This window comes from Geotrypetes seraphini, chromosome 3, assembly GCF_902459505.1.
Source record: "Geotrypetes seraphini chromosome 3, aGeoSer1.1, whole genome shotgun sequence".
In the NCBI taxonomy this organism is placed as follows: Eukaryota; Metazoa; Chordata; class Amphibia; order Gymnophiona; family Dermophiidae; genus Geotrypetes; species Geotrypetes seraphini.
In genome coordinates this window covers 372,970,215-372,982,593 of record NC_047086.1, presented here as the reverse complement: position 1 = coordinate 372,982,593, position 12,379 = coordinate 372,970,215, and the positions used below count along the sequence as shown (strand labels likewise).

The 12,379-nt window shown below is 41.2% G+C and overlaps 1 protein-coding gene across 3 annotated transcripts in view; it reads right to left on the bottom strand.

Annotated features, from left to right (window-relative positions):
• Positions 1-326: 326 nt before the first annotated feature.
• The window catches only part of RTN4 (reticulon 4), a 165,007-nt gene continuing 152,954 nt past the window's right edge, over positions 327-12,379 (bottom strand). For 2 of the 3 annotated variants that reach the window (XM_033936835.1, XM_033936834.1), the window contains exons 8-9: positions 3,131-3,189; positions 1,055-1,231 (exon numbers count right to left, since the gene is read on the bottom strand). In XM_033936835.1, coding sequence (XP_033792726.1) covers positions 1,189-1,231; positions 3,131-3,189 — 102 coding nt within the window. In that variant the 3' untranslated portion in view covers positions 1,055-1,188. Of the gene's footprint in view, positions 1,232-3,130; positions 3,190-12,379 lie in introns of all 3 variants that reach the window. The other variant, XM_033936833.1, reaches the window with a different exon arrangement.

Here is a 12,379-nt window from a genome sequence, read left to right as displayed (position 1 = left end):
AGGATCATTCTGTAGACACCATGTTCCACTAAAGATCCAATAAGCGTTTTTTATTGTCACATAGAAACACAGTTTTAACACTAATGCAGCAGTCCTCAAGACATTTGGATTTTCAGAATACCTGCAATGAATATTCATGAGATAGATTTGCATGCCTAAGAGGCAGTGCATGTGAACTCCCTCATGCATATTCACTCTGGAAATTCTGAAAACTTGACTGGCTGAGTGTATCCTGAGAACTGTGTTGACAACTATTGCACTAATGAATTCAGTTGTTAGGTTCATTGATACTCCCTCCAATCCCCCCCACAAACCACACAAACCAATCAGGTCTATAAGCTTTATTGATATTGAATGTTTACTTTCACAATGCATTTCAGACTTAGTTCAGCATAGCTTTAACTGCAGGTGTATTTTTACTTCCAATTCTTCGGAAACTTCCAAACATTTGCAGTATTAAGATAATCGATCCACCGATTATCAAAAGTTGAAGTAACGAATGTCTGCAACCTACACTTCATTACACAGGTTATTTTGAGCAGAGTTTACATTTACTTTGTTTTCAACAGATACTAGTGTTTTTAGAAATAGATTTTTCTATTTTCAAGCTTGTGTGATATCAAGCACTGTGGAGCAGTTGAAAGGATCCAAGCTTTGTGAAACACTATATATATATATTGGCAATTGATAAACAGTAAAATCACAATACAGCTACAATCATACCAAACAAAAACAAGGTCTCTTCGCTCTTGCTTGAACAGTACAATCTTCTAAACATTTCATATCAAAATCAAATCTCTGCTCACAGACCACACACAGTGCACAAACTGAGAAATGCTCAGTGTCACCTGGCCTACAATCTCTTTAAAAAATGCAGTAAAGACTACCCCCTTGGATGAAGCATTAATGTACAGCTCTCAAAAACCTTCCACATTTACCAGTGCTTCACATAGGACAAACAAAAATTAGTTTTAAATCCATACATAGCAGCTTACAATACTTAAGATGATGAAAATAGATGGCAGTCAAAACAGATGTTTTTCCTTAATCACTGCATTGCTAAAAATAAAGATCTGTGAAATTGCACTGCAACGTCAAGGTTTGGTTTTTCCCTGACTCTCCCCAGTAACACAAATGAATGCTCCTGCTGTAATCCTGAGCTCCCAATAGAGAGACCACTGCAGGCATTTATTCAGCTTTGCGCTTTAGTCCAGGAATTTTAGCTTGAATCCTATTGGGGGAAAAAAAAAGAAAAAAAGTGGTAGAATCTTGGATTATTTTTTGAACAAGCAGATCCAGGAAAACAATTCATCAACAGTTGCTAACCATGTTAGTGCGTACTAAATGCTAAAGACGCCCATTATATTATATAACATGTTGATTAATCCCCCCCTAAAACATAATTCCTTGCCTAACCAAAACCATGCAGCGTCAGGAACCAACATTTTATACCTCTGCTGTCAGTACAGGCATATAAATGAGTCACTTGGTCTAATGGAAGTATTGGGTTCAGTTTTGGACAACCACCCTCAAAAGAAATATCTACAGTATAATGTGGTACCAAGACGACACGCTAAGATGATCAAGGGGGAAAAGGGATTATTTGCGTGTGACAGATTTAAGAAAAGATCTAATTATTACATGAATGTAATCCCACAGGAGTTTGCAGGCTTTATTTTTCTTTTAAACCCGACAGTTTTTCCTCCTATTCCTCTGGGCTTCCAATGGCATCAAAAAACAGAAGTAGGAGGTGTATTATGAGCAAGTACCACAAATTCATCATTCCCACAACTCCCGCCATCCCTCCAAACTTTAATTCAGTCCTCAGCCAAGTAGCATGCACCAAAGTTCATTCTATAACAGCAGATCTCAATTATTTCTCTGCTTGCATGGCATTAGAAAAGTCCATTAAAAAAGGGGCTCTTTGGCACTCCAACCACTAAGGAAAGCCCCCAGTCTCTTCCAAATTATAAACACAAAGGAAATGATAGAGGAATCTGGTCCATTCTGTCTCTCCCCTATTTTATAAGTACCACAGAGCGAGTCATCCAGTGCTCAATGCATGCTCTCACCCAGCCCAGGATGGAAGAACTGAAGGAGACTGAAAGATTACTTGGGGGACTCATGCTGTAGGTAGGGTAGGCATGTGTAATTATATATTCTCAGGAAAGAAACACCTATACCAGGGATGTACAACTCTCTTCAAAGAATAGACTGCATGATCAGCTATCCATGGACATGCAAACCACATGGATTTTATTTTGTGTTCAGTGGACCACAATTAGAAATCCATATTTGTGTGTGCAGGCCACATTAATATTTTAGCCCATTACCGTATAGCATGATTTATACTGATCCAAACCTGTGGATCTATTCTGAAAAGTGAAATTTCATATTCACCACAAAAGCTCTGCAATGTTCTGTTAAAAATCTCAAGTCACCTACATCCTGAAGTCAGAAAGGCCACATATTGGATGCCCAGCCTACAATATTATACATCTACCACTGGAATTTCAAAATGCTGAGAGTAGAACACATGTTTGGACCTGAGCATCAGGAAACAGTAGGGCACACTAGTTGAGAAATAATGCTCTAAAACAGTAGTTCCCAAACCTGCCTTGGGGGACCTCCAATCAGATTTTCAGAATATCCATAATGAATATGCATGAGAGTAATTATATGCAACTGAAGTTGTGCATGTAATGTCATGATTATTTTATTGTATATATCACATTTGGGAACCACTGCTCAAGTCCCAGGACTTCTGGGAACCTCTGTAGCACCAGGAAGCCTCAGAATTTAGATAAAGAACCCAAAAATAATAAATCAAATGCAGAGCAGAAGAAAAGACCTTCTCAACTCACTTGCAGAAGGAAAAACTGATGAGCTGAGGCACTGCCCAGTTGACAAAAGGAGACAGAGTTAAAAAAATGTAGATGCCTATTCAGTATGGATTTTGAAAGAAAAATTCTCACCATTACTTCTGGGATACACTGGAATAGTTTAGAATAGTAACAGAATGTTTCAGTCAGATGACCAAAGTGGGCAATTTTGAAGCATTAGTTCTTATATGTACTTTTCAGGCATGCAATACTTAAAACTGTGTATAAAACAGATGTGGAATACTTACTTGGCAACACAATTTTTAACATTCTTGTTTACAAGTCCTAGGTAGTGATCAATTTGTGCCTAGGAAACAAACAGTTAAAAAGTCAGACCTCTTTATATATTGGAAAATATACACTAAATACAAAGTAGTATAGCAAATGACAGCAGATCTCTAAGGGAAAGGAAGGGTTAAGTAGATGATATGGATAGGTAGACAAGATAGCAAAATAAAAACAAAACAAAACCCAACCCCCCCCCCCACTCAAGCTGTGACCTCCAATAGCCAAACAAAATCAAACAAAGGGAGTGGCAAATATCATAGGTGGAGGAAAAGACCGCAAGAGCTCAGTGAAACAGAACTGTGAAGCCAGATAGCATTTATGTACTGATCACATACTTGGAGCAATCATTGGTCAGAAAAACCTCCACCTTCTTTAAATTGAAAACTCCCTTTAAATTATTCTTCAGTATGCATGTATACTATATGTATTTTTCTTATTTCTTTTTATCAATATTCTTACAATGTATTTGAGTCCTCTCCATATACCAACGAACCATGGAAGAGCAAACTATGTTCACCCTGATAGTATTTTTTGGTGTTGGGGATTTTTGAGTGGTGATTTTTATAGTAGGCAGACTAGATAGGCCATATAGTCTTTATCTGCCTTCATTTTTCTGATTTTCCTGTTTCTATAAATGCAACAAGTGTTGTAGCTGTGACTATACGCAAACAAAGAAATCCAACAGTCTGCAATACAGAGGCAGTAAACAAAAACAAGAACAAAAATGCAGATAGTATGTACAAGATGCAGGCCTTGTTTATTTTACCCAATATTAAATGTGGTAACTAATATCACCTCTTTACAAACCAACAGGTTAACCCTAAATACAAAGAAGGAAGTAGTAACTAATGACTGGTGCTGTCTATCCCTCTCCCCACATGCCATTTTCTTTTAAATCTTCACATTAAGAGAATTTAAATTATGAGTGGAAATGCTCTATACTTATTCCATTGCCTTGTCATATAGGGATAAATAATAATTTTATAATACAACTGCTACAGTACAATCCATGATAACCACAGCATATCATTTTGCTCTTTTAAACACAAATGTCTACAGTTTAGTACTAGCAATGGAATAGGAGCATCTGGACTTCACATGGACCTGAAACTTCAACAGCAGTTAGATCCTGGGGATTTTGCACGGTACTCGTTACCTGAGTTCGCCACTGTTAAACTAAACTAAAACTTGGCTTTATATACTGGGTCATCAACCAGAGAAAGCTCGACTCAGTTAACAATAATTTAAAAAAGATAAACTAAAAGAAAACAAGAATTAAGATGATTAATTTCTGAAATGTTTAGCGAATAAAAAAGTTTTTAAAGATTTACAGAAGAATAAGAAAGGGCTAGGGCTTCTCAAAGCTAAAGGGAGTTCATTCCATAATTGAGAAAATTTAAAATCCAAAGAAAGGCTGAAGTTCTTGATTCCTTTAATTCCATTTTTAGATAGAAGTGCTCAACAATCCAAACTCTTCCAGCATAGGAAAATCTATAAATGTTCCATAGCAGAGGGACAAGAGGAGTGAAAATACCATGTAAAAGCATGCACATTTAAATTGAATCCTAAGATAAACCTGGAGCCAATGAAGGCTCAACCGCAATGGAGTCACATGGTCAAATTTGTTTTTTTCAAAAAATCAGCTTCGCAGCAGTACTCAGAATCAACTGTAATCTTTGGAGACAGGTCTTTGTAACCACAATAAATAGCATTACAATAGTCTAGCTGAGATATTATAAAATGTCACTGAGAGGGTGGGGGTGGGGTTTTTTGATCTTACATTAAGTGCTTGGATTAGTAGAAAAGAATATATTATAAGACATACAAAATTACATATGATATGGTAAGGGGGGAAATTTCATTAATTTAAGATGATTGTAATAGAAATTCAAGTGATGTTTATAAGTTTAAATGTTATTTATGTCTACACTTGTTGTAAGTTGTAAAAATGAATAAAGAATTATAAAAAAAAAATATATATATAATAGATTGAACCAAGACAGAGAAATGGTGTTGATGGAAAGAAGATCTATCCTTCCTCAGTATTCGTAAACTGAAAAAACATTTCTTGACCAAAGAATTTATTTGATCCTTAAAGGTGAAAGAGGAATCGAAAAGGATTCCCGAAATCTTAAGAGGAGAAATCAATCTGCAGGGAATCCCCAGAATCCAGATTTCAAAGCCTTTGATACGGTTCCTCATAGGAGGCTGTTGAACAAACTTGAAGGGCTGAAGTTAGGACCCAAAGTAGTGAACTGGGTTAGAAACTGGTTGTCGGACAGACACCAGAGAGTGGTGGATAATGAAAGTCACTCGGAGGAAGGAAAGGTGAGTAGTGGAGTCCCTCGAGGTTCGGTCCTGTTCAATATGTTTGTGAGTGACATTACTGAAGGGTTAGAAGGAAAAGATGATACCAAGATTTGTAAAAGAGTAGACACTGAAGAGGGAGTGGAAAATATGAAAAAGGATCTGCAAAAGTTAAAGGAATGGTCTAATGCCTGGCAATTAAAATTCAATGCAGAGTAATGCATTTGGGGATTAATAATCGGAAGGAACCGTATATGCTGGGAGGTAAGAAGCTGATATGCACAGACAAGGAGAGGGACCTTGGGGTGATAGTGTCCGAAGAGCTAAAGGCAAAAAAAACAGTGCGACAAGGCGGTGGCTGCTGCCAGAAGGATGCTGGGCTGTATAAAGAGAGGTGTAGCCAGTAGAAGGAAGAAGGTGTTGATGCCCCTGTACAGGTTGTTGGAGAGGCCCCACTTGGAGTATTGTGTTCAGTTTTGGAGAATGTATCTGGCGAAGGATGTAAGAAGACTTGAAGCGGTCCAGAGGAGGGCGACAAAAATGATAGAAGGCTTGCGCCAGAAGACGTACGAGGAGAGACTGGAAGCCCTGAATATAGAAACATAGAATATGACGGCAGAAAAGGGCTGTAGCCCATCAAGTCTGCCCACGCTAATGACCCACCCCCAGACTTCACCCGGCTAGAGATCCCACATACATATCCCATTTCCTTTTGAAATTGAGCACGCTGCTGGCGTTAATCACCTGCAATGGAAGTTCATTCCTATGATCGACTACCTTTTCGGTGAAGAAATACTTCCTGGTGTCGCCATGAAATTGCCCACCTTTGATTTTCAGCGGATGATCTCTTGTGGTTGAAGGTCCTTTAAGAAGGAAGATATCGTCTTCCACCTCGATGCGGCCCGTGATATATTTAAAAGTCTCAATCATGTCCCCCCTCTCTCTACGTTCCTCGAGCGAGTATAGTTGCAGTTTATTCAGTCTTTCCTCATATGGGAGGTTCTTGAGTCCCGAGACCATCCTGGTGGTAATTCGCTGAACCGACTCGATTCTCCGCACATCTTTTTGATAATGTGGTCTCCAGAATTGAACACAATATTCAAGATGAGGTCTCACCATGGATCTGTACAGGGGCATTATGACTTCGGGCCTCCGGCTGACGAAACCTCTACGGATGCATCCCACCATTTGTCTAGCCTTGGATGCAGCTTTCTCCACCTGCTTGGCAGTTTTCATGTCTTCACTAATGATTACTCCCAAATCACGTTCTGCCCTAGTCCTAGCTAAGGTCTCACCATTCAGAGTGTAAGTTCTGCATGGGTTTTTGCTGCCAAGGTGCATGACCTTACATTTTTTGGCATTAAAGCCCAGCTGCCAAGTCGAGGACCAATGTTCCAATAAGAGCAGGTCCTGCTCCATACTGTCGGGTAAGGTGCTGTTATCTACTAGTGCTACCCGATTCAGGAAAAAAAATTTTTGATTCGATTCAGCTTATTGAATTGATTTTTTGATTCGATTTTCCTGCCCAATTGGGGGGTTTTCCAAACATCCTGGTGGGTTTATTTTATAGCCTCTTCACCCCCTTTGCCCTATCCTACCCACACTGGTCCTGTGGTGTAAACAAAAAACAAACAAAAAATACTTTTCCTCTCTCTATTAAATCCTAGCTCACGTTTGCGGTCCAACACCAGCTCTGGAAGGATACACATTTCAAATCAGACATATTGTAATCACAAAACAGAAAATAAAATTATTTTTCCTGCCTTTTGTTGTCTGGTCATTTTTTCAAATCTTGTTGGTCTGGTTGTCTTCTGATCAGGCTCTCCTTCTTTCTCTGTGCTAACCATCCATCTTCCATCTCTGTCCTCCCCTTCTGTTTCCCTTTCCTCCCCAGGAGGTCTGGCATCTTTCTTTTTTTTCATTTCCATCCCCCTGCAGCTGCAGCGATGGACCCCACCATCCACAGATCCACCATCTCTCCTTTTCTCATCTACCCTTTCATCCAGCATCTCTCTTCTGTGTCCCTATTTTCCTCTCCAGTACTGTCCCCCTTGTGTCCCTGTTTCTATGCTCCCTCCATGCCCAGCATCTTATCTCTCCCCATATCCAGCTTCTTCTTTCTCTCTTCCTTACTTCCTGTATCCCCTTCCCCAGGGTACAGGCTTTCTCCTATCTCTCCTGCCATCCTGCACCCTGCTCACCTACTTTGGAGCAGTATCTGTCCCTCTTGTACCCTTCCCTTTGTGGTCTTGCATTTCTCTCTCCATCTCCCTCTTATTAGTCCAGCACCTCTCCTCTGCTTTCCTCCCCCTCTTTTTGATTTGGTTTCTTTCTTCCCTTCTCTTCACCCCAGGTCTGGCATCTCCCATTCCCTCTCTTACTCCTTCCTCCTCCTCCCTCTGCACAGGCCTGCTTTCCCACCACCTAAGGAACTCTTCCTCCTCCTCCCTCTGCACAGGCCTGCTCCCCGCCGAAGACTTGTTCCCCCCCCCCCCATGAAGGCACTTTCTCTCTTCCTCCCCACCGTGAAGGCCTGCTCCCCCCGCCGAAGGCACTCGCTTCCACTGTAAACGAACGCCTGCTCCCCCTGCAGCCTGCACTTTCCCCGCTCTTACCTCCTTAACGCTAATAGGGCAGCCTGCAGGCTCCCTGGTGTTATAGCGATCTCTGCAGCTGCCCATGGTCCTCAGTGGCACGTTCTCTCTGCTGCGATCCTGCCCCTGACGTCAGAGCAGGGGCAGGATCGCGGTAGAGGACGTGCCGCTGAGGACCATGGGTGGCTGCACGGATCGCTGTAACATCAGCGAGCCTGCAGGCTGCCCTATTAGCCTAAAGGAGGTAAAAGCGGGGAAGCTGCGGTAGGCAAGAATGGGCAAGCTGGGGGAGGCCTTTCTGACCGACCCTCCCCCTCAAGCAGGAGTAGTAGCAGACAGCCAGCAAGAGGCAGCGCTGCAGCTCCTACCTTAGGAAGGCACGGGGGAAGGGTCGGCCATTGAATCGATTCGCCCGATTCGATTCGAAAATCGAGCAGCACTAATGTATACCCTAGAGCAAGGGTGTCCAACCTACGGCCCCGGTCAAGAGGGATGCAATATTTTCCTCTGCTGCCCCCGGATGTTTACTGTTTTGCCGGCTCCCTCCTCTGTCTTGCTGCAGTGTTTGCATGTTTGTGCGGCCCCAAAACCATTTTTTTTAGCCAATATGGCCCAGGGAAGCCAAAAGGTTGGACACCCCTGCCCTAGAGGAAGGGTATGAACGTAGAACAAAATCTTTTTCAGAGAAAGGAAAATGGTAAAACCAGGAGACATCATTTTAAGGTTGAGGGGTGGTAGATTCAAGAGCAATGTTAGGAAATTCTACTTTACAGAGATGGTGGTGGATGCCTGGAATACATTCCAAAGAGAGGTGGTGGAGAAGAAAACAGTGATGGAGTTCAAAGAAGTGTGGGATGAACACAGAGGATCTAGAATCAGAAAATATTAAATATTGAACTAAGGCCAGTACTGGACAGACTTGCATATCTATATATGGTCATTTGGGGAAGGATGGGCTGGAGAGGGCTTCAATGGCTGGGAGTGTGTGGATGGGCTGGAGTAGGTTTTGACAGAGATTTCGGCAGTTGGAACCCAAGCACAGTACCGGGTGGAGCTTTGAATTCTTGCCCAGAAATAGTTAAGAAGAAAAAATTTAAATTGAATCAGGTTGGGAAGACTGGATGGACCATTTGGGTCTTTATCTGCCGTCATCTACTATGTTACTATGTTAGAAGGCAGTCCAGTTTTGGGCCTAACTACAAAAGTTTAGTTTTGGCTGCATTCAACTTCAACTGGACTAACATAGCCCAAGTTTGAAGTTTGGAAATACAGTGGTTTATTTTAAAAACTAAATTGGTTATATCCGATTCAATCTCAATCAAAATAAAAATATCATCCGCATAGGTGAGAAGCGTTTCCCAAGCTGACAACTTATAAGAATTCAGAGTAGTCATATATAGATTAAACAGGATTGGGGAAAGCAGAGAATTCAGGAGAACTCCACAAAGAGGCTGTCAAGAATTAGAAATATCACCATCAATGTTGACTGAATATGAACGAGACAATAAAAATTTAGAAAACCAGTCAAGAACAACCTGGTTAAGACCAATATCTTAAAGTAAATGAAGCAAAATGTCATGATGCACTACATTAAATGCCGCAGATAAATCGAACTGAAGCAAAATTGCATATTTATTTTGTAATCGTAATTGTTGAATTTTTGAAAATTAAAATTTCTCCAGATAATTAGTAAGTTGACCAGCTACAATTGATTCTAACATTTTTGTCAACAAAGGTATGTTGTCAATTTGTCAATAATGAGAAGGAATACTGGGCTTGATGGACTTTTCGGTCTGTCCCAGCATGGCAACTCTTATGTCCTCCCAGGTCTTAGTCTGGCTCCTATTAGCTACAAAAGGCTGTTCAGATCTTTCTCAGCCTTGCCTTCAGATACCATCGTGACCACCTTTAAATAGCAAAGTGCACCAAGGTCTCACTGTGTAAAAAAAAAAAAGTACTCTTGCCTTAAGTTGTCGTCTATATAAACAAGGAAAGACCATATTTCCAACAATAGAAATTAATCTTAAGTGGGGGTTTACTGTAAAGAATCAAAACCTAGGACACATGAGCAACTTTGGAGTTGCAAAAAATTACTTTATGAAATGAAAACTAGACAGGAATTTGTATTATGTCCTGTGAAGTCATTGCCAAAACACACCTCTAAAACCAGCTCATTGTCCAATACAAGAGTTCTGTAATAAGCAATCACTTGCTGTCTTTAGCTACCAAATATAGACTAGTTAAGTTTGGCTCTAGAGCAGTTTCTCAACCTTTTTTTTAGTTCTCTAGCACACCAGTTCTCTATATATTGTTCTGTAAGTCGCCTTGAACCTTTGTAGGCATAGTGCAACATATAAATCTCAGATTAAACGGAGCAAATGTTTTTCACGGCAAATTATAACTGAAGTTATAAAATTGCAAAACCAAACAAAAAAATTAAAATTTGAGTGTTATTTATTTAAAGCTCTTTAAGCTATGTATTGGTAATTGTAACAGTGAAACTAAAGTAGATAGAATTGCTAATCAATGCAATGGATGCGTTTGTTTTTGAATGTAAATTAACTCAATACACAGCTTGATAGTCGACAAGCAAAGCACACATTTCATCATCCACCATCTGCAGTCGTTCTCTTTTTTCTATTTAATTTCTGTCAGAGCTGAAAATCCAAGTTCAAAGATAAGAAGATCCAAACGGTAACAAAGCCTTGATTGCATTGTTGCTCAAGTTAGGATAACTACTGCATAAATAATTAAAATAAAATCGCCATTAATTTTCAAAGACCAATCACGTCAAAGAATGATGCTTGTCTGGGCGGTTGTATTCTTACGCATACAGAGATGCTCATTACATTGACAAACTCTTGCGTATGCACTATGCATGGCATCTATTCTAGTGAATATTTATGAAGGGAATTTTTTAAAATAAAGTAAAATTCTGGAATCTCTTATGGCACACTACTGTGCTGTGGCACACAGTTTGAGAGGTACTGCTCTAGAGAATCTTTAGCTACAAAATAGTACACAAAGCATGTGAAAAGAACAGTAGCCTTTTCTATGAAGTGGGCTCAAGATCCCAAAAATTGTTTTGGAAATACAGTGCTGGGAAAAGTTGAATTAAACCAGTTCTGTATGGCCAAAATTCCAGGGGCAATATGAGAAAGTGAACAAGGGTTACAGAAAATATTTATTACTGCTCAAAGTGTCACCAGTTATTGAACAAAGGGTTCATATATTTTTTCCACACAAGGACACAAAGCACAGTTACTTACCGTAACAGGTGTTATCCAGGGACAGCAGGCATATATTCTCACATGTGGGTGACGTCATCTACGGAGCCCCGGCGCGGACAGCTTTTCAAGCAAACTTGATTGAAGTTTCAAGTTTGCACACTGCACCACGCATGTGCGTGCCTTCTCGCCCACTAGAGGGCGCATCCCACCTCGTGGTCCTCAGTTCCATAACTAGCAAGGAAGCCATCCCCGGGGAGGCGGGCGGGTTGTGAGAATATATGCCTGCTGTCCCTGGATAACACCTGTTACGGTAAGTAACTGTGCTTTATCCCAGGACAAGCAGGCATGATATTCTCACATGTGGGTGACCTCCAAGCTAACCAAAAAAGGGCAGGTGGGAGGATGGCAATTTAGGAAAACAGATTTTGCAAAACTGACTGGCCAAACCGGCCGTCACTCCTGGATAAAGTGTCCAGGCAGTAATGAGAGGTGAATGTATGAACCGAAGACCAAGTGGCAGCCTTACATATGTCCTCCATCGGAGTGGATCGGAGGAAAGCTATCGAAGCTGCCATCGCCCGGACCTTGTGCCTCGTGACTCGACCCGGGGGAGGAAGGCCAGCCTGAGCGAAGCAAAAGGAAATGCAAGCGGCCAACCAGTTAGACAGAGTGCGCTTGGCAACTGGATGCCCTAATCGATTGGGATCGAAGGACAAAAACAATTGAGGAACCTTCCGATGAGACCTGGTGCGTTGAAGATAATATGCCAACGCCCTCTTACAGTCAAGCGTGTGAAGCGCCGTCTCGCCAGGATGGGAGTGGGGCTTCGGGAAGAACACAGGAAGGACAATGGACTGATTGAGGTGGAAGTCAGAAACAACTTTAGGTAAAAACTTAGGATGGGTGCGGAGAACCACCTTGTCGTGATGAAAGACAGTGAAAGGAGGGTCCGCAACCAAGGCTTGCAACTCCCCAATCCGCCTGGCGGAGGTGAGGGCAATTAGAAACACCGCCTTCCAAGTCAGAAATTTCAAGAGGGACTTGTTGAGTGGCTCAAACGGGGGTTTCATCAGTTGAG